The sequence below is a fragment of the Hydractinia symbiolongicarpus genome, chromosome 5 (assembly GCF_029227915.1).
Source record: "Hydractinia symbiolongicarpus strain clone_291-10 chromosome 5, HSymV2.1, whole genome shotgun sequence".
In the NCBI taxonomy this organism is placed as follows: Eukaryota; Metazoa; Cnidaria; class Hydrozoa; order Anthoathecata; family Hydractiniidae; genus Hydractinia; species Hydractinia symbiolongicarpus.
Window position 1 is genome coordinate 20,690,533 of NC_079879.1, and position 25,879 is coordinate 20,716,411.

The following is a 25,879-nucleotide window of genomic DNA, read 5'->3' on the forward strand; positions in this document are numbered from 1 at the left end:
ATTAAGTGTGAAATACTTAAGCTAAAAGATCAGCATTTTTTGTTAATGATGTCAACGCTATACTTATAGAATTTGATTAGCACTTCTGTTCTCGTTGTTTGGTTTGTTATGATATACTGTGGCTGAACATGTTTTTGAGACGGTCTCTCTTTGACTGACTGACTGACTGACTGACTGACCGACCGACCGACCGACCAACCGACCGACCGACCGACCGACCGACTGACGACTCTTGTTTTAATTGTTTTCATGAATAAGGTTGTGTAACACGAATAAGTTTTAATTTGCAAGACTGTCCTAGAAGAGTATAAAAAATGGGTGAAGACAACTTATCCTTGGTGTTGCATGGTATTGGTGATATGAGATTAGTAAGTATGTTTACTAATCATGTTTTTCCAAGCCGAGTGTAGCTTTAACAAGCTTTTTGTAAAAAAAATTTGACAAACTCTTTGTCAGTTTAGGTACTCTCAAAAGTGAGACACTGAATTTTGTAAAGTTTACTAACTCCACCCATGTCAGGGTGCTAAATATTGTTTGTGTGTATTTAGGAACAAAGACCAGTGCGAAAACCTGGTCAAAATGGTACGTTACAAATACTCTGACACTGTTGAAAGAAATATTTTGTGAGAATCTACAAAGGTTATGCGATGCATGCAAGTTTTAACTATTCTATTACTCAGAATTCTTGTATTTTCTAATGTACAAGTTAAAAAATAGGATCCTGTTACAAATTCACATTTTGGAAACTCGTTTTATTTTTTTTGTATGTGTTCTAGAGGTCTTGCTGAAAATGCATTCAGTTGGTATTTGTGGTTCTGATGTGCATTATTTGAAAAATGGCCGAATTGGTGATTTCGTTGTTAAAGATCCCATGGTTCTTGGTCACGAAGCTAGTGGAACTGTTGTTGACGTTGGGGAAGGTGTCATTCATTTGAAGAAAGGTAATATTAAACATTTCAGGTATTGTTTTTAAAGGCGATGGAGAACGCACATTGGAATTTCAATTATTTGCTTATTTTTTTTCAGGAGACAGAGTTGCTGTTGAACCAGGTGTTCCATGTCGCGTTTGTAATTTCTGCAAATCAGGTCGTTATAACTTATGCTCGAGTATTTTCTTCTGCGCTACGCCTCCTGATGATGGTTCACTAAGTCGGTTTTATGTTCATGCTGCAGATTTCTGTTACAAGTAAGTGACCAGAGAAGTAGTAAAAGTTGTGGATCCAATTTTCAATAAGCGTTCTAAGTTAAACGGAAATTAATATGTTTTATTGTTGTATTGCGGAACAGAAATCATGGGGTCAGAGGATAGACGAAGCTTATGAATGTTTTATTATTTAACTACATTTTATCTGTAAAATGAAATTATAAAAAAGCGTGCAGGTTACCATGACTTCATGCCTAAATCTTCTAATCCACTATAAATATTTAAAAAAGCTTTCTACTTAATTCCTTTGTGTAAATACAGGATAAATTTTATGCATAACTGCATTGTTTAGGTTGCCGAATCATGTTTCCTATGAAGAGGGAGCATTATTGGAACCTCTCTCTGTTGGCGTGCATGCTTGTAGAAGGGCTGGCGTGGTTATGGGAGATACAGTTTTAATTCTAGGAGCAGGTGAATATCTTTGCCAAAGTATTTAGACGTTAAAACATCTCGGTTTTGCATTCAAAGCTTAAAGTTAAGTTATTTCTTATCAGGTCCCATTGGTCTGGTTACATTGATGGTTGCTAAAGCAGCTGGTGCTAGCAGAATCGCTATAACAGGTAAATGAATGCATTTTCAAACAATGTGGGAGAGATTTTTTATATCATCGCTTATTTATTCTTTTTAATTTTTCTATATTTTCAGATCTCGATGCAAATCGCTTGCAAATGGCTTCAAAACTTGGTGCTGATCAGACGATCAAGGTAACATCTCGGGATGGAAAAGAAGTAGCTGACCATATCCGCTCATCGTTTGGTGATCCTGATAGAACAATAGAATGTACAGGGGCAGAGTCAAGCATACAAACGGGAATATATGTATGTTATGCTTTCAATAGTGTATCATTTTTGACCAACTTGAGCCGGACTAAGAACAACTTTTACTGTAACATATTAAATTTATAATTTTCATAGAGATTTATGAATTTCCTTGATTTATTTCAAATTTCGCTAGTATTTTTGTAAAGCTCTATCTCAGTGTGTACTTTTTCAATACGACAATTAAATTCAACTGTTATTTTTTTTAAAATATTAAGTTTTTGGGCATGGGCACATATTGCGGGTGTTTTTAAAGTGGTTAAGACTTTTGGGACATCACTGTAATTTGGGACTGAAATGATTAGCATTAATGAAAATAGAGTAGATGTATCAACAACCGTTAATGGCTAAAGCGATGACAGGCGATTTAAAAAATACATGTGCATGTTTATTATGCTGTCTATCTGAAATTTCTCTTATACCTTGCATTCAGAAGCATTTTTTGGTAAAACTGGAAATATTTGGAGGTTTTTTCGAAGTAATTTTAGTCTTGGAACCATAGATTGTGGCAACGTTGACGAAGTTGAGCAACTCCAGATAGCAAATACTTTTATCTGTATCTCAAAGTTGAGTAAATTGGTATTCAACCTTTGTTGCGACGCTAATTTACATACTTCGAAGTCTATTGTTGTTAATAACGTTTACTCTTCTCGTAAAAAGTGATTTTTTTCGTTAATAGGCAACCAAATCTGGCGGTGTTCTTGTTATTGTTGGAATGGGAAAATCGGAAATAACACTTCCCATAGTAAACGCGCTGGTGCGTGAAGTGGACGTTCGAGGAATTTTCAGATACGCGAACTGGTGAGTAGGGTTAAAAACAAGCATTTCTAGCCTTTAGTATTAAGTAAGGTGATAAATTTCATGAATTACAGAAATTAAACGTAATGTAATTTCATAGAATATTCAAAGTTTACTCAGTGTTTCTTCAAAAATAATTAGGAATTTTTTCTCTGTAACTTTCAACTTAAATTTTTTCCAGCTCTAAAAAATTCCTTTAACTGATTAACGGCCTGTGTTAACTTTTTAACTGGTCCACATAAAACTTCTCTATAATGGGCATCTTCGGAACCGTCAGTGTCCATTATAAAGAAATTCCGCTATGTTGAGATCATTTTTAAATTGGTTCATATTTCTTTAACAATTTCTCTGGTATGAATCGATGTGTGTTAAGGGGCTGGTTATGAGATATGAAGCAGGATAGATGATAATTGTGAATATACTAACTGTATTGGAAAGATTTAAAAAAAAAATAGACTTAAGAAATCCCTGCGAGTTTTTGTTTTTCTGGCTGAAAAACAAAATAATAAACTTAAAGAATAAGTCGCAAATAAAATATAGATTTCTTATAAGAATTGTTTTATATGCCCCCTTGTTGGGTGTGCCTGGTGTAGAGAGGTCAGTTCTAATGGGTAATTTAAATTGGGACCTTGCCCTAAAGAGATGTGTCCGTTATAAAGTGTTTGCTACGTAGAGATTCTGTTGAGAGTTTATCCGTCATTTTATCGATTTCCAAGAAGTGTTTGTTGTAGAGAGGTGTTAGCTATAAAGGATGCCCAAGAAGGAATCACAATATTTTATAATTTGCTAAGAAAATAACTGCATTCCACATTAGCCTTTCATTCAGTATCGTCTTATGACGAAACATGGGAATTGCAGAAGACAGGGCACCCTTTCAAATTCCTACGAGAGAGGAAGGTGCTGTTAAGTGCTTGAAATAAAAGAGCAGACGAATATCCTCTGAACAATAGTTGAACCCTGTGTTAGTCAGCCATTCACGAGAAAAATAAACAAAAAATTTGCTATTTTTGGGGAAAAAATTTGTTGTACATGAAAGGGTAAAGTGACACCAGTCTAACTTCGAAGTTTTCTGTTAGAATGGTTGTTTTAAACTGTTAAAATATATGTTGTAGCGTTTTCTCAAGATTTGACGGCATACAAATCTTGTTGCTTCTGATCAACGGATATATAACCAAGCATACTACTTGCTTCAAGCAGAAATACGATGCCTTGGTTAATGTTTGTTAAATTATTTATTTCAGTTTTTGTGCTAAATCTTTAAGTTTTATTTTTACACCTCTTGTATTTTATAGCTACCCAACAGCTTTAGAATTGGTTGCTTCTGGTAAGGTCGATGTTAAGCCGTTGATTACGCATCGATTCAAACTTGAGCAATCCCATGATGCTTTTGAGGTGTCTGCTTCGGGAAAAGACAATGCTATAAAAGTGATGATTTCGTGTGAAAAGTGATGAAGTCAATGCAAATAGACTGAGGGGAGTGGAAAATGAAAATAGCCATCTTGTGAATCAATGTTACCATATGGACTGTCTTTAAAAACCTTTCCAAAGATAAAGTTAACATCAAAGGCTTCGGATACATTTACACATGGTCATATATGATGATGATTTATTTATAACATGACAAATGACATGACAATGACATGACACTTAGAAATTTATTTGTAAATCTTATTTTATTAATAATTTTATTTGCAAGACAGTCTTTATTTTCCTTCTTTTATTGTAAGTAGAATGAGCGCTCTCATTCTGTTTTAAAAAGAGAAGAATAAAGTTATATCTCCCAGCTACAGATTATGTTCTTCGACTCATTCTCTTCCTTTCAGACTCTGTGTGTGATTCCCAGATTCAATATTGCATTTTATGAGTGTAACTTTTAAGAAATAAGAAAAAAATTAAATTTAAACTAAGGGGCTACGACAAGCTCAATCTCCGCAATTTCCGATATATGGCGTGTAATAAACAGACCACTCAAAAGATCAAGGTGCAAGAAATTATACACACAAAGGAATACAACGCGTAATAACTTTAGCGCAAGATCATGTTACAAAAAATAGGATTTCCTAAACTTTATTCTAGACAAATGAAATGAGCGAATAATTTGACTCCACCTTTATCCTCCCCTGTTTCTTTTTCTTACTTGACGGCTAACAAGTTTCTCCGTCGTCGATCCGTATTGTCAAAAGACAAAAAGCACACGGCGCAAGCTGATTTTACGAAAGTGCGTGAAGAAAATTTAAAGGAGGTCTGAACTTCTTGATTTTTGTTAAGCTTGTAGGAAAAATAAAAATTAATAAATGATAGGCAAACTGGAATTTTGGATTCTGTTAAACTTTGTAGTGAATATTTTCTAGAAACATTCTCGACTTCAGAGCTCTTAGAGATAACTCGAAAGTTTCGAGATTTTAATCTTAAGAGCTCTGGGGACGAGAATGTCCTAGTAACTGTCCTAGAACTGGAATGGTTTGCTGTCCCAGTTGTATCGGTTTAGACGGTTTCCTCTATTTCCTACGATGGTACCGAAGGGTCAAGTTCTTGACACTTTTGTTTTAAAAGATTTTGGGACTTCTGTTAAAAAAAATCTCGGAACTTCTAAATAAAAAAACTCGAAACCAATAATGCCATATAAATTATTTTATCAACAAATAGCAACAAACAGACTGGCGAAAAAACCAAAAATCATTGTCGGTAAAGAACTACTTCACCTGGTAGACGGCGTTAAACATGAACTATCGTCATTCAGATCATAATCCATTGGTGAAGCCTTTTTGGTTTTTAATTTATGGGCATAGACGACTTTCACGAAGATTAATTTGGCTCGCGGGCGAGGGAGACGGCGACCGGTATTTATCGCAAAATTTAGTCTTGATGCAGCGGGGGAAGCCAAAGGCGTTTCAAATCTAGTAAAGACAGATGATAATGGAACAGAGCACATGGTGATTGAGCAAATCCAATTCACATTTATCTTCTCTTTCTGAACAACCAAGATTTATCTGCACTCTTTAGCATAATTTCTTTCACTGAAAATGAAAGGATTATGTCGTTTTAATCCACCTTACAACAAGATCGAGTGGTGTGGTGAAAATACCTTACCTTTGATACCTTTGATAATCTTTCCGTCTTCTAGACTTCGTCTTCGTCGTGGACGCCGGCGACTACTTCTGCTTCAAGTGCCCTGCAAGGTAAGACACAAGAAGCCGCAGAAAGTTGTTCTGACATATCTATCAGATTGTTTGAATCAGCGATTCCTTTTTTGGGGTGGCTCATCAGGAATACTGGCAAGGAATCTGTCAAGAAGTCTTTTGAAAGAGTTAGCATCTCCAGAATGGTCACGCAGGTGTTTTAGTAGTGCATTAAAAAGTCTATGGCCGAAATAACTTAGGCTGCCATACATTTTTGTTTAAAGTGATTTTTGAATTTTTGTGAGGACGGGAGGGAGCTTGCATAGTCTGCCTCGACGAGGGGATACATAGTGTTCTATGACTTTGTGGTCGCTTCCAAAATCCAAAAAAATGTTTCCATAAAGATTTGGTATACGATTGCATACGATTTTGTTTTCTACCTCGCAAAATCACTGAATAGAAATAAATAAATAAACCTGATAAATAAGGTTAAGTTTTACGAATTGTGGTTCTGTACTTTGCTAGTCAGACAATAAGTAATGCCGCTTAAAAAGCGCCAAAATGTGCCTGAGCAGAAGGGACTATATTGTACAGATAATAAAAAATTGATGGTCTAAATACTAGCTTCAACTTTCAACATTATCTTTTTATTTATTATCTTTTTTCACGTGATATCTATTTCTCGGAGGATACAACACGTTAAGCGTTTCGAGCAGTAGGAATGTTTTTTGTCATATTGATAACAGGAGGTGCAAAAAAGCTGCAAGTTAATCCAACCAAGCGTTTTAACTGAACTGGTCAGTAAGACGAAGTAAGACGTATTTTAACACACAGACAAAGAAGGTTCGCTGTCTTGTAATCATAATGCCACGCTTTTTTACAAGCAACAATAGGTTAACTAAATAAATTAATTAATGAAAAACATAAAAGTAAGAATAATAATTAAATATAAAAAAATAAACAGAAGCCAAATGGTAAGCGATTATCACGGTTGTCAATGAAGAAAAAAAAAAGAGAACGAAAGTAGTTGTAAAAACAACAATGGCAACAAATCTATTTCTTGATTTTTAGAAAAACCTAAAAATGTCATACAAAAAGGGTGCGTAAAAATTTGCTTTCAATTATAGCTCCAGCAACGTGAATTTGGTCTTTAGTAGATAACAAGTAAGAAACAGTTGAGCCTGTAACCTCAAAGCCCCAATGCGCCACTTTGTGTAAAAAGCGTGCGTAGGAAGTGATAAGATGTTTTCTTTTTTATTCATGAAAGTATGTTACCATGGTTACGAAACGTTTAAATAAATTTTCGTTGTTTAAAGTTGTTTTTGTTAACGAGTCGAAAAATATATTAGATTGTAAATATATTATTTCGCCACTTAAAACTTTGTAGTTGCGTGTTCTAGTGTTTTTTTGCAAATTAATTTTTAACTTCAAAAGTGACTTGTGTAGTTCACAATTCAATTTAGTAGAGCATATGTAAGTTGAGTTTGTTAATTTACTTTACATTAAGATTTTTGGAGCCTGTTGAAAATCCGGTCTGTCGTAGACTATACCGGAAATTTGTTGCAGGCAGGAAAGCAAAATGTTATTGTTTGATTATTTTTTAATTCTTGCTTTATACTCTTCATTTCTGGTAAATTGGTTTCGTTCAAAATATTTTTTCTTTCGTTGCTGGAAACAAAAATGTCTATCTTCGTCCTCAGGGTTTGTTGCTTGAGCTGTTATAGCCGGTTATTTGCAAACTTGTTTCCACCCCAGAGCAATTTTTCGCTTTTTTGATATCTGAGACGCAACTGTATCTCGTCATCAAAAAAGCGAAAAATTACCCTGGGAACGAGATTGGGTTGCTGGCACCCTGGCCTTAGATCAAAGTGGTAAAAAAACACCATGGAGGAGAAATTTTCCCATTAAAATGTACATAGTGGGCCATTATTAAAAAATAGCTGTTTATTTTGGTACGTTAAAGGTAAATAAAACGCTAAAAGAAACATGAGAAATAAAGAATATTTAGTAATTCCTGTGTAAAATGGATTTGTCTAATTCTTTAAAAAAGAATAAAAAGAAATCAACATCACTAAGTTCAACTAAAACTACTGATAATAAATTAATTGAAGCAGAACGAACAAGTTTACCTCAAAGTAACAACAACACTTTTAAAAATGAACTAAAAACACCTGTTAGTGTAAATAAATCTAATGGACAGATAAAATTATCTAGTAATACAGAAGCTTTACCAATGGGTACTACACATTTATATGTCCCTGCATTGCAAGAGGATGAAAACAACATGCAGCAGAATGAAGAAAGGCCAGGCGAAGAAGAAATTATAAATCTGAAGGATGATAGTGATGCTGATGAAGATGTATTTAGAAGGTTAGTGCAGTAATAACATGTTATAACATAAAAATGTTGCTATTGCTTTATGGTTTTGTAACTGAATTTGGCAATGATTAAATCACCTCTGGGGGCAAACAATACACTCACTTGATTTTTTTTATACGTCTTGCAAATAATATTATTTTAGGAACATTTGACCACAGTGTTTATTTGCCCCCAAACATGCAATAAAAACATTTTAGGTAAAAACCAAGCAACATGACTTTTTTTGCCAGATGTGCATCAAGTTTTTGTTATTTATTTTTCTTTAATTTGCGATATGTATTGCTAAGGTGTACAATGTGCCGCATGTCAAGAAACATAGCATTTATCTAGAACCAATTTCTGTGATCTAGTTGTATATATAATACAAAAAAAAAACAATGACGTTTCTCGTACCCAAGTTTAATATGCTTAAAATCTTTTAATCATTTTCAACACAAATGCAGCATGAGGAACTCAGTGGATTTGAGTAAGCAAGGACAGATTATTAGATTATTATTTTCTTAAAAATCAAGATATTCTTAATTTTTTAGAAAATCTCAGTTGAACATTCTTATAAAAAGGCATTTTCTAGTTTGCTTCAAAGCTTGCCTTGTTTTTATTCAAGTACAACATTCATTCATTCATTCATTCTCAGCTTAATGTCCGTTTTCCATGCTAGCATGGGTTGGACGAGGTATGTTAATGACCCTCTTCCAATCTGATCTAGACTGTGTTAGATCTAAACTCTTACGCAGTTTGTCTGATTAACTGTTCTTACGGCCATTAATAAAGAGTTTTGGCATTGTTTTACAGCTAGATGCCCTTCCTAGCGCCAACCGTTCACAGACCGGACTATGTGGCATTTTCGGTGTGTTAGAATGACTCAGGCAAACTGCAACATACATTGATTTATGCTTTCTATTACAGTCTAAAACTGTACAGTCTTTTGTTGCCCACTCGGGGCCCATTTCTGGTAATACATTGATATATGCTTTCTATTACAGTCTGAAACTCTACAGTCTTTTGTTGCCCACTCGGGGTCCATTTCTGGTAATTTACCAAACCATGTGGTTGTTTTGTCACATTTCAAAGATAAAATGAACACATGGAGAAAAACAATAACCTAACACTGTATACCTTACCTTGTTGTAGGCTTTCGAAGAAAGTCTTCAGGATTAGCAGTTGTGTGCCAGTCCTCCATTGGATTGAACATCCAGTTTACACCAATGTGTGCATATGTAATAATAGAGTTTGAATCAGCCTGTCTTAATGTGGTGTATCCTACCAGTTGTGGTTCATCTGGTATCTGGAATAGATATTTATCAAGGCTGTTTTTAAAAAGGTCCAGTGTGCAACCAGACATATTATGGATGGATTTGGGGAGGATGTTAAAGAGCTTTATTCCATGGATAGGTAAACTGAACTCTGCCACCCTACTGCATGGACCATACAGAAGTTTTGCTTTCCGCCCATGCCGAGGATGATGATAGCTTTGGATTTTCAGACTGACATTTGGTACCAACTGTTCCATGATTTTCCAAATATAAATTATTCAATACCTTTCCCTTCTACGCTCCAATGAATACAGTTTGTGATTGGTCAAGTTTCTGATTTTTCGTATATAGGACCATTGCAATGCCTCTATCATCTGTATCTCTCCAACTTTATGTGGATTCCATAGGACTGTACTCTAATAGAGGAAGAACAAGAGATTTCCACATGGTCATAAGGTGATCCTTCGTTCTAGTGTAAAAAGTTCTTATAATCCAAGAGATCATGTTTTTACTGTCATTTACTACTTTCAATATGTGGGAATAAAAGGAGCAGTTGGTGGATAATATGACACCAGGATCTTTCAGTTCCTTTCGCTCTGTGATTATGGATCCAGAGTGGGAAAGATACGACGTGCATATTTTCAGGGTGTCGTTCATGCCATAACGCATGACCTCAAACTTTAGATCATTAAATTTCATGTTTGCATCTTCTGCCCATTCATAAATTTTCTGTAGATCACTTTGCAACTTGCCCATGTCCCTGAGAGAGTCGATGCTCTTGGTAACCCTTGTATCATCGGCAAATGACCGTACAATACTGTCATTGATATTTGAGTCTATATCTCCAAGGAGGATGATGAAGATAAGTGGTCCAAGCACACTACCTTGGGGTACACCTGAAATAACAGCAACAGGATGTGATTCCATTCCATTGACAATGACTGATTCGGTGTGGTTTGTCAGGAAAGCCACAACAAAGTTAAATAATTTTCCTTTGATTCCAAGTTTTTCAAGTTTTTTTAAGACAATGGTAAAATCCACTTTGTCGAAGGCTTTCGCAAAGTCAAGGTATACAATGTCACAATTTAGTTTTTCATCAACAAAGTGTATCACATTATCAAAGTGGTCTAAGAGTTGGCTAAGACATGACCGACCAGAACAAAAACCATGTTGATTTTCGTTTAGTAGCTTGTTTTCTTCAAGGTAGCAGGTGATATGATTCCGGATGACTTTTTCGAAAATTTTGATAATATGAGATGTCAAGGCTACTGGGTGGTAATTGAATGCATCAGATTTCTTTCCCCCTTTGAAATAAGGGGTGATTAGTGAGTGCTTTAAAATTTGGGGAATTTCACCACAGTCCATACATTTTTGCCATAACAGAAGAAGTGGTACAGATAGCGATGTTTTTGTTTTACACTTCTTTAGAAAAATTGCTGGGAAGCCATTTGGGCCCGGTGCAGAGTTGTCAGAGAGTTTATCAATTGCATTGATGATGTCTTTTTGAGAGATTTGGAGTTCTGGAATTTCTGATGTGTGTTGGGGTAGGTTGATTGTTATGTCTTCTACATGTTTTGGCTCACTGAATACTCTTTGATATTGACAGAAAAGGATTTCAGCCATATCTCTGCTCTCATGTGTTAATTTGTTGCTGTGATCCATAAGCGGTCCAATTTTGGTTTTTATTTTAGAAAACTTTTTTGCGTATGAATAAAAGTATTTAGGATCTTTTCGATAGCTTCTAAAGCTGTTTTTTCTTTTTGTAGATTTCCATTTAAATAAGACTTTTGTAAATTTTTTTCAATTTCAAGGAGTTCCTTGACTAGTTTTTCCTTTTTAGCAGGTGAAGAGGTATTGTTCAATATTTTGTGGATTCGTCTTCTCCTTCTTGTGAGATTTCGGCGGTATCTTAAATGTTTGTTTTATCTAACAGCTGTTTTTGCAGATTTGCTTGGGACTATTGCTGAAGACATATCGTAACGTATAGCATAAAATATAGATAGTATTTCATTTACATCTTTTTTTCGAAATTCATTATGCCAATCATATTCGTGAAGATTGTTGTTCAGTTTTTCCCAGTCTATATCTTCTTTAAAATAATTAAGTGACATGAAAGATGTTAGGCGCTCTTCGGGGGGTGTTTGCAAGCTTTGTTTTACCTTGAAGAGACTTAGTACTTCAACAAAGCTATGATGAGATATACTGAGTAGCGTAGGAATAATTTGATAATCTATCAATGTTGTTCAAGAATACCAGTTCAAGAGTGTTACCATCTTTGTGCGTCGGTTTCGTGATAATTTAATCAACATCAAGTCACAACAAAATTCGTTGAGATATTTGATCATGATTTTCTCCTTGGTATTGGCCCCTGTTGATGGAGTTCCACTGGGCCAGGCAGTATAGGGTAGATTGAAATCCCCGCCAAAAATTATTTCGGGAAGAGTCGCATTCTGAATACCAAGAATGCTAGTTGCCAGTCCATTTAATGCAGCTTTAAAATCAGATGGAGTGGATGGGTGGCCGTGGGTTTTGTCATCAGGTTGGCGGTATAAAACAGCAAAGGCAAGATTTTCTTCTTTCGAAAATAGACATAACAATTGGATTGCTTCTAAGGAATAGGTAAAAAGCTCCTCACATGAGCCAGCTAGATCAACTCGAACATAGATTGCTACACCACCAGATTGATGGCCTTTCTTTGCTTTTTCTCGAGCTGAGTCCATCCAGTAAAGGGTATAACCTTCAATGTACAATTCTGCATTTCTGTGATTATTTAACCAGGTCTCTGTCAGGCCTAAAAATAGTGCATTTTTGATTTGAATTTTATCCCTTAGGTATGGGATTTTTGAGGGTGTTGTTTGTGGACATAAACCTTGCACATTAAAATAGGTGAATGCATTCAAAACATTTTGCTCTGAGTGATTTGTTGCATTGGTTGTTGGGGTTGATTGTGATAGATTTGATTGAGTCGTTGAGATTGATTTGGTTGGTAGTTTAGTGGTTGATTGTATAATTTGGTTTGCCATGGTTGAGCTGGAAAGGACTCCTGGCTCCAAGGAGGATTTTGGTAGGGTGCTTTTACAGTAAAAATTTGAAATTTTTCTTCTATTTTTTGCATCAATTCCGCCTTCAGAAGGTGGATTGCATCTAAAAAATCTGGCGATGTTTTGTTTACACTTTCCATTTTAGTATTTTGATGGTGATTGCTTTGTAATTGATTTATCGACGATTTAGTGTTTTGATTGCAGTTTGCATTTTTAGGATGCAGTATTGTACCTTTCACATGATAAAAGGAACAGGATTCGTTAAAACATTCGCTTTTCCTCAGAGATTGCATGTGCATGTTCGGATGAAAATATTGACAATTGTGACCAAGAGTACATCCTCTTGGGTTTCTATAGTCCCATGTTGCATTAACTTTTTGCAAAGTCTAGGTTGAAGGAATTTACATGATGCACCTTTCATACCATGTTTACATTTTCCTTTTTTTAAAAAGGAACAAATTTTGGAAGTCATTTTGGGTTCTCCGTTTGTGTTATCTTGAGATGAGTTACTTTGTTGTGGTGGGAGTGACCTTGTAATAGTAAGTTCAGTCTCAGTGTTTGGTTCAGGATCACTTGTGGAGATTTCAGGGTCCAATAAATTTGTAGCGCATTCATTTGTGGCACTAGATTTTTTGTTACATTTCACTTGAGTTTTAGGTTGTTTGACAACATTTTGAGGAATGGTTGATTTGTCGCAATGGTCACAAATATAATAAATACCTGGTAGTGAAAAAGGATTTTAAAGCTGTTTGAGCAACATTTCATCTATATCCTCCAAAAGATCATCATGGCTAGAATTCACTAATTGAAGCCAACATTGCTTCTGAACACCCTGATCACAAACGGCACATTTGAGGATAGGGACTTCCTCAAATGACGTTCGGTATCTCTGTTTGCAGAGAGCGCAATCTTCTGGTAAAAGGTTTTGAATTCTGCAAATGATAAGATGAATGAGGTCTGGCTTGGTTACATGGCTACAATCTGGAATATTGAGAAATATAGCAGTTTCCAATAAAATGGGTTTGTTCAACTTTGAAAATTCTCTACTTAGTTGCTGAAGGGATTTTCCGTATTGATAATTCCTCAAACAAAATTCTACGTCCTGAGAGTTTGTGCGGAGACAGAGTTCAGCCACCAAATCCTCTATTTCATCTTGAGTTCTATTGGTTTCTGGAGTGCGTGAATCAGTTTTCATGGTTGCATTTTCCAACATTTTCAAACAAGCAGAAATTCCACGTACCTGTTCGGCTTCAAGCCGGTCCTTGGTATCCAACTGATAGCAAAAAGATATGTTATAATGAAAGACAGAGATATTGATGGATAAAAAAATGATAATAATTATAAAGTATATTTTCCAGGACAATTCAGCCAATTAAAAATTTGTAATTTCCAAGACATTTAGTATTGCAGTTACAAAGCTGAGCTAGCAACTGCAGAGTTTGCAGCAGTAATTCAGATAAATATTTTTCTTTATGAAGTAGCAGATTGTAAATAGTATCGTGTCCCTGTTCAGTGGGCTTCAAAGAATGATATTTTGTCGGACCAATTAAAAAAAGTTTGGTGTCTGAAATCTCACATTGAAAGTAAATATAACATTATAGCTAAATCAACAACTTAAATGCCAAATTTATCTCAATTAACTCTTTAGGTAAAAATCTTTTCTTTTTTCACTTCATCTAACATAGTATACAGGGGTGTTTTAGGTCCCCCCCCCCCCTCAAATTTTTAATCATTCTCAAACTAACCCCTACCCCTTTTAATTTATCCCCCTTCCCCTTAACCGTAAACGTCAGGTCCTTTCTCAGTTGGGTATCTTGCCCCATAACTTCATAGCATGTTTAGTTCTTCTTTAATTTTTATGTATTTGTATTTTTGTCAAGTATTAAATAAACACAAAATGAATATATTTCAGAATATTTTGATTAATCCTATTTGTTCTATAATTTATTTTTTCTTGTGGATCTACACCATACAAATTTATTTTTGAGTAATTAAAATTTTTTTTGAGTAATTATAGGTTTTCCCTTACTGTCTTGTATTATAGCTACTGTTTCACACTTTTTGGTAGAGTTCTTGACTCATGTTAGTAAGGTAATGAGTTCAGTCCTCCAATAATGCTATACTTGGGCAAAGACTTTTGAGGCTTGAACCCATTTGGGTCCTTTTTTGTCTCTCTCGGAGGCAATTGACAAAGCAAACAGTGAATGCCACTAATGCTATTTCACTTGTACAATAGACAGTATATATATTGTTAGCGTTTTTTATATTCTGGTCTGCAAAATACCACAAGACAACCTAGTTGACCTAAAGATTTCATAACTTTTATCAATTATATGAGATCTAAAACTTTTTTACTGCCCTTAAAACTTCACAATTTTTTCGAATAGTCTGTGTTTTGTCCTTTTTTAATAAACAATGTGGTTATACCAACTTTATTGTGATTGTTGTCTTCATGATAAATTGAGAAATTCTCGGCAGCTTGTATTCAAGGCATTCGATAAAGCCGGCATGTGAATAGCAATTGATCACGTGGTCGAAACGGAAGAGCCATTTTCAGATTTAGACTAACCACCTTATGTTCTATTAGATATTTTATTTTAGAGGTGCGATACCTATAATCTTATCTTTAGTGTATTTTCACCATTTCATCTATGTGCTTAGCGTTTTTCTTTTTGTTTTGCCTATTCCTTTTCATTTTATTGGATTTTAGAACATCGACGATTTTATATTAAATTGTATATAATGTAGAGTATTTGATTTTAATTTTAGCAGGACACATTTGAAAAGCAGAAATTTATTCTGAAATGTATATCCTGGGTAAATATTGATGATAAATAAATAAAATAAATAAAGTAGATTCTTGATAAATATTTGTGTTTTGCTTTTCTTCCTTTAAAAAATTAATTTTGTTGAAGCATTAAATTTTGTCTGAATTTTTTTCGCTATCGTTGAGATAGTGTCCAAAATTAATTTTGTTAAAGCATTTAATTTGTCCGAATTTTTGGTCCAAACTTTTTTAAACTTATATATTTTCTTAGATTAATATGCACCATTTTGAATATGATGACATGTTTTTTGTCTTAACGATTAATTTGTTAGTAAATAATGTTCATGCTTAGAATAAAAGCCTGGCATTGATTTCCATGATAGGGAAATATTTTAGTTATTTCAATGTTTTGAGATAAGCTATTGCTCACCACCGCGAGTTATTTAACTGCACAATGTATGGACAATCTTAGCATCAGCTTTGAAGTTTTTTCTTTTTAGATATTACCGGCAAAAGATATGGTTCATTCTTTTGATCCGATTTTGCTGCATTGCCAGCGTGGTATCTGTATGCATGAATACACCGCAAACGTTTAAGAAGCATCCATCGTTGCGTTACATCACCTTAGTGGTAGACATTGTGACGGGACTTATTTTAACGTGTGAGGCCCTCATCAAAATTCGCGCCAAAGGTTTCATCTTCTCGCCCAAAGCCTACTTAAGAAGTCCTGGCCGAATACTGGAGTTCGTCATGGTTTTGTGCATTATTGTCTCGATTGTTTTACAGGTTCTCGAGTTTGCTATCGCTTTGGATGACAAGGCTAGTCATTATTTACTTGTCTCGTTTATTCGTGCACCGCGACCGCTGTTGCTGCTGAGAGTAATGAAGTCTGTGCTTAATTTAAGCTTACCCAAAACCGTGTCGTTACGCTCAATGAAGCAGATATGGGGCGTGCTCTTGTTCACTCTGTACTTCATGACGCTAGCTGCTTTGATTGGTGTGCAAATCTTCGGCGTGATAAAATATTATTGTGTTAAAGAAACCGCGTTAGTAAACGAGGTCAAATATACAGACTTGCTTATCCCCGCTACTCGTTGTTCGCCACTAGATTACGCGTTTCAATGTCCAAAAGGTTTTACATGTAAGGAGTTGAAATTAAAAAAGTTCCGTCAAGACCGGCGTTATTTTGATCAAATTTTAACAGGACTGCTGTCTGTTTACGAAGCTGCTTCCATGGAGGGATGGTCATTCGTGATGTACGATGCCATGAACTCGCGTTATTTCTTGTACTCTGTACTGTATTTCGTATGCGTCATCTTTTTTATTGCCTGGTTGGTGCGCAACGTGTTTATCGCCATCATAACTGAAGCCTTTGCCGATCTTCGTGTTCAAGTGAGCAGACTTTCAAAACGTAAAAAACCAAAGCAACACGAACAGTATCAAGTGTTAAAACACGAAGCTGACGGTACCCTCTTACTTGTGAGAGAGGAACAAGTATCTCTAAAGAATTCACCAATTCGAAGGACTGTACTAAAATGCGTACACTCGCGTTTGTTCCAATATTTTATTCATATATGCGTCTTAGTGGACGCATGCGTACAAGGATTTGTGCCGGAGATGTCGTTCACAAAATACGTTCAGGTCGGGTTTACCATCCTGTTTAATATTGAAGCGTTGTTAAAAATTTGTGGCATGGGGTTTAGCAACTACCGACAATCGTTGCCATGTCGATTTGAAGGTGTATTATGTATCGGTTCGACTGCGTTTTTGGCGCCTGTTTTCATTGGAGTTCGAGGCTTCGCCGTATTTCAAGTGCTGCGTCCATTCCGGTTGATTTTATTTTGGAAATCATTGACGGCGTTTCTAAAGCGCATATTGGGAAGTGGAAAGAAGATTTCGAGCTTGATTTTGTTTACCTTGTCAGCTCTTGTTATTGTTTCTGGTATCACATTGCAGTTGTTTTGTGGAATTGGCATTAACGAGACGGACTATGACTTTGATATATTTCCCAAAGCGATGAGGGCAATGTATCAGGTTTTTATGGCAGAAGCCTGGAATGAAGTAATGGATAAAGTGCTCTTCGTCGGAGGGTATGGGTTTTCTTTTCTCGTGTACCCAGTGTTTATTTTGGTTCATTTATTGGGAGCCACTATATTAGTTAGTGTGTTTGTCGCCCTTATTCTTGATAATTTGGAGTTAAGCGAAGAGTTGAAAATGCTAAAACAACGCCGTTTGGGCGAAGAAGTCGCCGATACGCACGAAAAGCTACCCCATCGCTTACGTGTTTTCAATCATTTAAAACCGAGGCCGAAAGTCATCGACATGGATAATGTGGAATGCAGTTTGCCTAAGATACGGCGTAGTTTTGTAACGAATTATGTTTCGTCGGCCGATAATATCGATAACGTTCCGCTGGTAATATCAAATCTACCGAACAAACCGAAAGACAAACAAGAAGAGCCAACTTCTAATGCTGATATTCAGCTTAGTTTCGTGCAGAACAAGCCAAGAGATCGGAGTTACCTTGCTCAATTCCGAAAACAATCGAGCGTAACCGCGCTAATGCAGGACGCTCATAAAAAACGAATGAGCATACACAGCACTGCCAGTGAAGGAAGTATAAAAACTCCATCGTCAAAGTCCTTTCGACGTTCATCTCGTACTATTAGCGTTGGTAGCAAACGCCATCGGAATGCAGCCGAACCGCGTAGTCCGCATCTCGCACATCAACCGCTGGGAAAACGAGTTACAAACGCATCCAGTGTTATTTATCAGACAAACAAGTTAAAAAACGACAAAAATCGAAAACTGAGTCGCGATCAAAAGGATATTGACGTCGGTTTAGTAAGACAAAAGTTAGAAGAGGCCCAGCGCAAGAAGGAAATTCGAATTGAAAATTTAAGGGAAAACCATCCAAAATTTGACGAATCTTTGTTTATATTTTCCACAAATAACCCGATCAGAAAGTTTATCCAGAAAATCGTACATGCACGATACGATACGTTCACAAAAGACGAACGAAGTACGCAACTTGGCGCATTTAGTTTTGATCGACTAAAGCGTTATTTGGGATCGCAAACGTATTTAGATTGGGTGATGTTGTTTTTCACACAGGTCTCATGTTTAGCTATGTTGCTTGAGACACCAAGTCAACGCACCTTTGACAGCCCTTGGCTAAGCAGCATCGAGTATGTTTTCGTTGTAACGACAAGTATCGAACTCGCCTTAAAAATAATTGCTGACGGATTGTTCTTGTCTCCAAAAGCATTCATACAAGACGTTGGCGGTGCCCTTCACGTCATGATTTACATTGTTTCTTTGACGTATGTATGTTGGCAACCCAACGTCATTCCGCCTGCTTCGGGTGCACAGATATTACTTGTCTTGAGGGCGTTGCGCCCGCTCCGTATCATCACATTAGCGCCGCCGCTAAGAAAGGAAGTTTGGATTCTTGTTAGCGGCTATCGTGACATGCTTAAAGTTGCACTTCTTCAAGTAATATTGATGTTTGTATTTGCTAGTTACGGCGTGCAAACGTTCCGAGGTAAGTTAAAACGGTGCAATGATCGCAACATTACCTTTAAAGGAGACTGTATTGGAGCTTTTCAAGTCCAGTTAGCTGCTCCCAAAAAACTTAATGACTTGCACGGTGAAATGCCTACTATGCTTGTTCCACGAGTTTGGAGGAATCCTCGAAATTTTAATTTTGATACAATGAGCGCAGCGTTTTTGGCGTTGTTCGAGGTGTTGTCACTTGAGGGATGGACAGACGTCCGGGATATCATGCACGAGCAAGTGGGTTGGACTGGATCTCTCTATCCGCACGTTTATGTATTTTTTGCGTGTTTGATTGGTCTGACATTGTTTATTGGTGTTATCGTTGGAAGTTTCAATGAAAACAAGGGTCTGGCTTTGTTGACAGTAGAGCAGAAACGTTGGAAAGATTTAAAAAAGAAATTAGAATTGGCACAGCCGTTGCATTTACCGTCGAAACCACTCGAGGGTAGTTTAAAGTCTCGTCTCTTCGAAATTTTTGCCGGCGCTAGGTACCAGAAATTCTATGCGCTGATAGTGCTTATCAATTGCGGCACCTTGTTTTTTGGACAATGGGAGCCAAGAAATATTGATAACGATACATTATGGCTTTCATGCATCATTATCTCCATCATATGCTGCACATTTTTCACTTTTGAAGCCATACTTAAAGTCTACTCGTTTACATTTAAAGGGTACTGGTTAAGTTGGAGAAATCGTTTTGACTTTGTGTTAACACTTTTCGGAAATATTTACATTTTATGGACAGTGTTTTCATGTTACGTCGAGGCCACCGAGAATAGTACATGTTCCGGATCAAGAATGTTGGGCGTCTCTATATTCGTACTTCGGTTCCTTACCCTGTCCGGTAAACATAATGGTCTCCGGATGCTCATGTTGACAGTTGTGAAGAGCTTAACAAAAAGTTTTTACACTATTTCCGTACTTGTGATGATTATGGGTTGCTATGCTTTTGTTGGTGTAATCATGTTTGGTTCAGTTAAACACGGATTGGCATTAAATCGTCAAGTAAATTTCGAAACCAGTTGGAATGCTCTACTAGTTTTGTTTCGAGTGACAACAGGCGAGGATTGGCACCGTATCATGCACGATGCTATGATCGCGAAGCCATATTGTCGTACCAAACCACGCATGAATTACTGGGAGAGTAATTGTGGCAACAGGACAGCTGCATTGTTATTTTTCAATTCCTATTACGTTATCATTAGTTATATATTCCTAAACTTGTTTATCGCTGTGGTTATCGAGAATTTCTCGATTTTTTACTCAACCGATGACGACCCGATCATGTCACAACAAGAAATTCAACATTACCAAGAAATATGGAATGTGGTCGATCGAGACAAATCTGGCTCGATTAGCGTTAGAGCTGCAAGGTTTTTGTTACGATTGTTAGGAGGCAGCTTTGATCTGGAGAAACAGAAGCAATACGACCCGTTATATTTCAAACGCGTGTGTGCGGAAATCGAAAAAACACGTAGTGGGAAGAACGTATCGTTTCATAATCTGTTGTTTATATTGGCATTTAACAAGATCGACATCTCGAAAAGTTTACAGTTAGAAGAAAGGCTTGCGCGTGAAGAGTTGGAGTCGGTTATCTTAGAAGAAGTGGCCACGGAGACAATTAGACGATGGCTGACGGAAGTTTTAAAACGAATGAGAGGGTCAAAACCGAAAAACAAACACGAAAGGAAATTATCAGGTGAATTTTTTTAAGAGTCCATGTATAAGTAGCTTCTCTGTGCTGATATTTGTTCGTATTAATCTTCGCGCAACAAGAATGAAATGCACGTTTTGCTAATAAGCAACACAAAACTGTGAATAAGTCACAGTAAGTTTTTGTATTTTACAGGCTTCACTATTGCTTACTTGTTGCGTTTTAGCTATCTACTTAAGAATATCAAATACGTAAGTGTGCTCGATCAGTTGGGCTGCTGCCCCAATCAAAATCAGATTCAGTTTCAGTTTAAAATTGAATGAGAAAAAGCATTTATTTGCGAAAGTTTATCCGAAAAAAATCGCAAAGTGTAAAACTTCAAAATTTTCTTGGATTAAAATAGCAAAACCAAGTTTATTTTACATGATAATTCATTTTGATACAACGTTGTGGAAAGCTCTTACGTTCTTTCCTTGCATAATATTCGAAAGGCATAATTACGATACTTATTTTTTATGATATATATTTTTCAAAACACAAACATTAGCACTGCGACAATACTTTTTTTAAAAATGCCGGAAGACTTTTTATCCGGACATGATAATAAAAAAAATATTTCCAGGTCCCTCTAAATTTACCGGACATTTATGTGCAAATAAACTTTAAGTGCAAGTAATGAAGTTATCGAATTCAGAAATGTCAGTGGAATTAGTGTTTACAATGGTAGGAAGCTACATAAATAAATTCATACGCAGTGCATCAGTCGATGTTATTGGCATTGCACGTGTTCTTTTCATCAGCAACCAAGTTGATAGAGGACTGAGATTTGACTCAGAACTTACGTAACTGCTTAGCAGTTGGCCAGGCTTAAAAGATTAAGCAACAGAGGCTTTATCTGGAGAATCTGTCAAACAACGTACAGAAAAATTCTTTAAAGAAAAAATAGTCTTTCTTAGTAAATAATAACTTTCGAAGTGGGAACAAGTGCGAGGCTGCAATCTGGCACACTTTTAGTATTACGGTTAGCAACTGTTAAGCAACTTCAGACCTGAAATTAAAATTATTCCTTAGCAACTGGTGCTGAAATAAAGAATTGAGTTGCTTATATAAAAAACGTGCATCCCTGCAATCACGTCTAAAGGTCTATTTGATGTTTAGCGTGCACTTTTCAATTCGTAAGTCGCCCATTACATTGTAACCTCCCCTTGTCTGTCTATAGGTATATCCGGCCTGTCAGAACCAAGTATCAACAGCTTACACAGTGACTTCGATGAGATGAACGCTTCGGCTACGTCGCTTCATTCCAGTGTTGCTGCCGGTATGTTTCCTCATCCGATGCTCGGTCATTTCAGTCCCGGTAGTTCTTACGAAACAATGGAAAGTACAACAACCGGACTGCGAAAAAGACTGGGAGATAACGTTGCGAGCGCCGCTCCAGACAGTCCATCCGGTGGGGTGAAACAAAAGAGGGAACTTAAATCAGATTTTTATTCATGGTGGGATGATGAGGTGGAAGATTGTTAATAATTTTCATACTACAGGCGTGGTGTAATTATTATAAATTTTAAAATAAAATGGAGGAGGGAGTATATTACATGTTCTTGTTTCGATGCATGTTTTGTGTTGTGATTTTTAAGGTTTATCCGTTTTGAGATTATTTTGCTTCTGTGCTTGTAATTTTTTTTTTGCGCAACCTGTCATGCATAGAGTAAACGCCTTTAAGGTCCGTTCTCCTTTAAGTCAGTAATTGCCGTGAAATAGTTTTTCTCTAAGACATTTATTATATCTCTTGTGTTACTCTGTTGCGCAACACGTGTTCCAAAAAAGTGGCACGACGATTGCTGTCGACTTTGTACGTTCTTCAATACTTTTTTTATTTACTTCAAAAATACTTACAAATACCCTTTTATTAAGCACCATAGTACAACTTTTGGTGTAGCAACAAAAAAGCTTGTGCAAATAGAACGCAAGTCTTATTTTTGGAATGTGTGTGCAGAATGTAAATAACATATTTAGTTGTATTTTTTATTTATTTTTATACCTGTTTCTATATTTATTTTATACTACATCTAAACAGTATGCGTAGAAGTCAGATATTACAGGTGTTAAAATTGTACATGAGAAATTTTGAGATAAGTTAGTTTCAAATTATTAGTTTTAATTTTTTGTCATTGTCGTTCTTTTTTTCAGCCTAGTATTCATGCCTCTCTTTTTAATTAATAGCATTTCTTTCTGATAGAGTCAATGTTCTGAAATGCTGTTCAAAAACGGTTTGTTCTGACGGAAAATTGTGAACTTTACTTGGTAGTTTTGTTAGCTTGAGAGGTCTTCTTAATACATAGTGGTACATTATCTTTTGTTTGTCACACTACTGTACAATTATACAAAAATTTTATAAATCTCAAATTTAAGTTAATTTTCACCCATTTTTGCAAATTTGATGACGTCTTTAGCAAAAATGCTGACATCGGCAATTTTTTTGAACAACAGTTTTATGTCTATTAAATAACAAGTTAAAAATTACAGAGAAGGATATAGAGGCGATAAGTAATGAGGGGTACCTAAATAGCCCAGCAGGAATATGGGTAATGTCAGGATATTTTGCGACTGGAATCTTTTCGTGAATTTTGCGAATTGACCTTGTATTCGAAAGTTAAATTTCCGCAAATAAAGTTTCTTAATTGATACGCCAAAATAACCCCCCACGAATATAGAAGATAAATGTCCGATTGTGAGTGATTCTTAGTTGTAAATGCGAGAGGTAAAGCGTAAGTAACATGCAAAGAACTACATTATATACCTGTTTAAAAATTTCAGCTTACTCTTAGTTGCGGTAAAGGCGTGATCGCGAAATTAAATTGCCGCAAATATCTAAATTCAATCAATTTGCAAAAATAAATTCCTGTAAACTCGGCCAAAATTAGCGAATAGGCGATTCATAAAGTTCTAATCGCAACATTTTCTGACATTACTGATGTTTCTAATAAATTTGAGGCGTCCTTTAATATTTTCAGTAAAACAAAAATCTCGACTGTCATGTCTTGTAAGGAGATTTCGTCCCCAGAATTCTTAAGATTGACTTGATCGACTCAGTCTTCTTATAAGTTTATTATTTCAAAACGACTGGTTGAACTTCTCTAAGGTGGATACCTCTAAATACACACTTAATTCGTCCAGGACACATTTCTAATTCCGTGAAGTAACCATACGCAGACTTTTCTTTATTTATTCATTTTATTCCAAACATATTTTACGGCAAATGTATGTTTCTCTAAAAAAGTATTTTCATTTTTATACAGTGACTTTCATTTGACGCTTCAAGCAAAAAATCTTGCTCTTAGCGAATAAAGGCTGCCAACGGCCTGCAAAACACAAAAAAAATCTATTTGAATTTTTTTAAGATCCAGCCACTTTAAAGTAGAGAAATGTTTGTTCCACAAGTGCTTACTTTAGAGAAGTTCCCGGTACATTTACGTTTTTCAAAAAGCTCTGGAAAATGAAATATATAAAATGCTTTTAGTTTTTGTAAGCTATCTTTCTTTCTTCTTAGCTGTAAGTAAGTGTAGTTGCTGGAAAGTGAACATAATTCTCTGTTTTTATTCTTTGTTTTTGCATTATTTTTAGTATGACTATCATACCGTTTGTTATATTAAACTTTGCTTTTCGTACGTGGTGTTATGTTCTGAATGATAGACCAATCATTGGCGTCCTTGCCCAAAGGCTTCAAGAACCTATACCGGGAATTGCAGGAAGTTCCTATATTTCAGCAAGTTATGTGAAGTACTTGGAAGGAGCTGGGGCAAGAGTTGTACCTATCCATATTAATACCACGAAGGAGGATCTAAACAGAATATTTTCATATATAAACGGCGTTCTCCTTCCAGGTGGTGATGCAGATTTATTGGACTCTCCTGTACAGAGAAATGCTGAACTTTTATTTGACTTAGCAATGCAGGCTTTTAACAAGAGAGATCCATTCCCCATGTGGGGAACTTGTATGGGGCTTCAGTTGCTGTCGGTTTTAGCTGCGAAGTCAGGCAGTGTTATTTCTCGTTCGTTTGGTACCGAGGACCGAACATTTTCGTTAAATCTTACAGCAAACTACGAAACGAGTCGAATGTTTTCCGACGCTCCGCCAAACGTTATAAAGATTCTTCAAACACAAAATGTCACTTATAACGCTCACTATAACTGTGTTTCAGTAGATACGTTTCACGAAAACAGGAAACTGAACGCTTTTTTTCGACTTTTGTCAACAAATATCGATGCTCGGGGAAAAGGTTTTATGTCCACCATGGAAGGTAAGCCGTTTCGATTCTGTTGTTTCTGATTTGATTTAATATCTGGTGCGTAATAAAGTTGTGTTTGTGTTTGGTTTGTATTTGTGTATTTGGGAGGAAGGGGTAAAGGTTGCAAGGGGTAAAAAATTTATAACTTTTTTTACGTTAAAATCAAGCACAAAGGGAGTTACTAACAGTAATAATAACTGTGTTTTGATATCTTGAGCCGGTGTTGATAGGAATGCTCAATGTTTTTAGGGACAAAAGTATATATTTAAGTGAAACTATCAGAGAGCATATTTTTGTTTTCGCAAAATAAAATATGGTTATAAACGAAGTAAAATTTACGAGAAATGAGAATTTCAAAGAAAATAATGTGTATTTCTTTGTAACCTAAAATTTGTTGGTTGAGGATCTATTGTAATCATGCAGATAAATCTAATCTCTAATGTTGTCACGTGTTTTTTGTTTTGTTTTTTTCATTTTTTTCTTACTTTTAGGCATCGAATTTCCCTTTTATGCTACACAGTGGCATCCTGAAATGAATATATACGAATTCGCTATAGGCGAGGGACTGGGGAAGAACATCAATCATTCCAAAGAAGCTGTTTTAATTTCGCAATATATGGCAAACTTTTTTGTGAGCGAAGCTCGTAAAAGTAAGCACAGATTTCCTGATCGGGAAACAGAAGATAGGTATTTGATATATGACTATCAACCATATTACACGGCTAAACGAGGTTATTTTGATGAACAAATGTACATTTTTTAAGACGGGTTTTCACACGTATTCACTGCAAGGGCGAGTTTCAAGTAGGTTAAGACAAGTTAGATTTATTTTGAAGTGCTAGAAGCACTTATTAGCGGCAGTTTTCAAACTTTAGTGTAATTTTATAATTGAATAATATATAAGTAATATAAATAAATTTTATGGTTGTTAAGAATTTTTGAAATTGGTTTTTTTAAAATTGTGCACATATTTCCTGAAATATAAAATATAAAAACTGA

General features: G+C 35.8%; 3 protein-coding genes across 4 annotated transcripts; all 3 read left to right on the plus strand.

Annotated features, from left to right (window-relative positions):
* Positions 1-115: 115 nt before the first annotated feature.
* On the plus strand, positions 116-4,603 carry LOC130645261 (sorbitol dehydrogenase-like). Its single transcript, XM_057451189.1, has 9 exons — positions 116-368; positions 549-582; positions 777-941; positions 1,027-1,186; positions 1,497-1,615; positions 1,699-1,764; positions 1,850-2,022; positions 2,702-2,823; positions 4,113-4,603. The coding sequence occupies exons 1-9, from the start codon at positions 315-317 to the stop codon at positions 4,267-4,269; spliced, it is 1,050 nt and encodes a 349-aa protein (XP_057307172.1). The 5' UTR covers positions 116-314; the 3' UTR covers positions 4,270-4,603.
* A 3,242-nt stretch (positions 4,604-7,845) lies between these two features.
* Positions 7,846-22,756, plus strand: LOC130645264 (sodium leak channel NALCN-like). Its single transcript, XM_057451192.1, has 3 exons — positions 7,846-8,309; positions 15,880-20,636; positions 21,811-22,756. Exons 1-3 carry the CDS (start codon positions 7,963-7,965, stop codon positions 22,113-22,115), a joined length of 5,409 nt encoding a protein of 1,802 aa, XP_057307175.1. The 5' UTR covers positions 7,846-7,962; the 3' UTR covers positions 22,116-22,756.
* Positions 22,757-22,891: 135 nt separating this feature from the next.
* Positions 22,892-25,879, plus strand: LOC130645265 (gamma-glutamyl hydrolase-like). 2 transcript variants are annotated; one of them, XM_057451195.1, is made up of 3 exons: positions 22,892-24,116; positions 24,216-24,892; positions 25,372-25,879. In XM_057451195.1, exons 2-3 carry the CDS (start codon positions 24,217-24,219, stop codon positions 25,641-25,643), a joined length of 948 nt encoding a protein of 315 aa, XP_057307178.1. In that variant the 5' UTR covers positions 22,892-24,116; position 24,216; the 3' UTR covers positions 25,644-25,879. The 2 variants fall into 2 exon arrangements, with proteins under 2 accessions (XP_057307178.1, XP_057307176.1); XM_057451193.1 differs by lacking the exon at positions 22,892-24,116 and having other exon boundaries at positions 24,161-24,892.

Coding starts and splice junctions, on each gene's coding strand:
- LOC130645261 (XM_057451189.1), top strand. CDS start 315: ATGGGTGAAGACAACTTATCCTTGGTGTTGCATGGTATTGGTGATATG. Junction 1,187..1,496: donor GCTGCAGATTTCTGTTACAA/GTAAGTGACCAG, acceptor TGCATTGTTTAG/GTTGCCGAATCATGTTTCCT. Junction 1,765..1,849: donor TAGCAGAATCGCTATAACAG/GTAAATGAATGC, acceptor CTATATTTTCAG/ATCTCGATGCAAATCGCTTG.
- LOC130645264 (XM_057451192.1), top strand. CDS start 7,963: ATGGATTTGTCTAATTCTTTAAAAAAGAATAAAAAGAAATCAACATCA. Junction 8,310..15,879: donor GATGAAGATGTATTTAGAAG/GTTAGTGCAGTA, acceptor TTTTCTTTTTAG/ATATTACCGGCAAAAGATAT. Junction 20,637..21,810: donor ACACGAAAGGAAATTATCAG/GTGAATTTTTTT, acceptor GTCTGTCTATAG/GTATATCCGGCCTGTCAGAA.
- LOC130645265 (XM_057451195.1), top strand. CDS start 24,217: ATGACTATCATACCGTTTGTTATATTAAACTTTGCTTTTCGTACGTGG. Junction 24,893..25,371: donor TTTTATGTCCACCATGGAAG/GTAAGCCGTTTC, acceptor TCTTACTTTTAG/GCATCGAATTTCCCTTTTAT.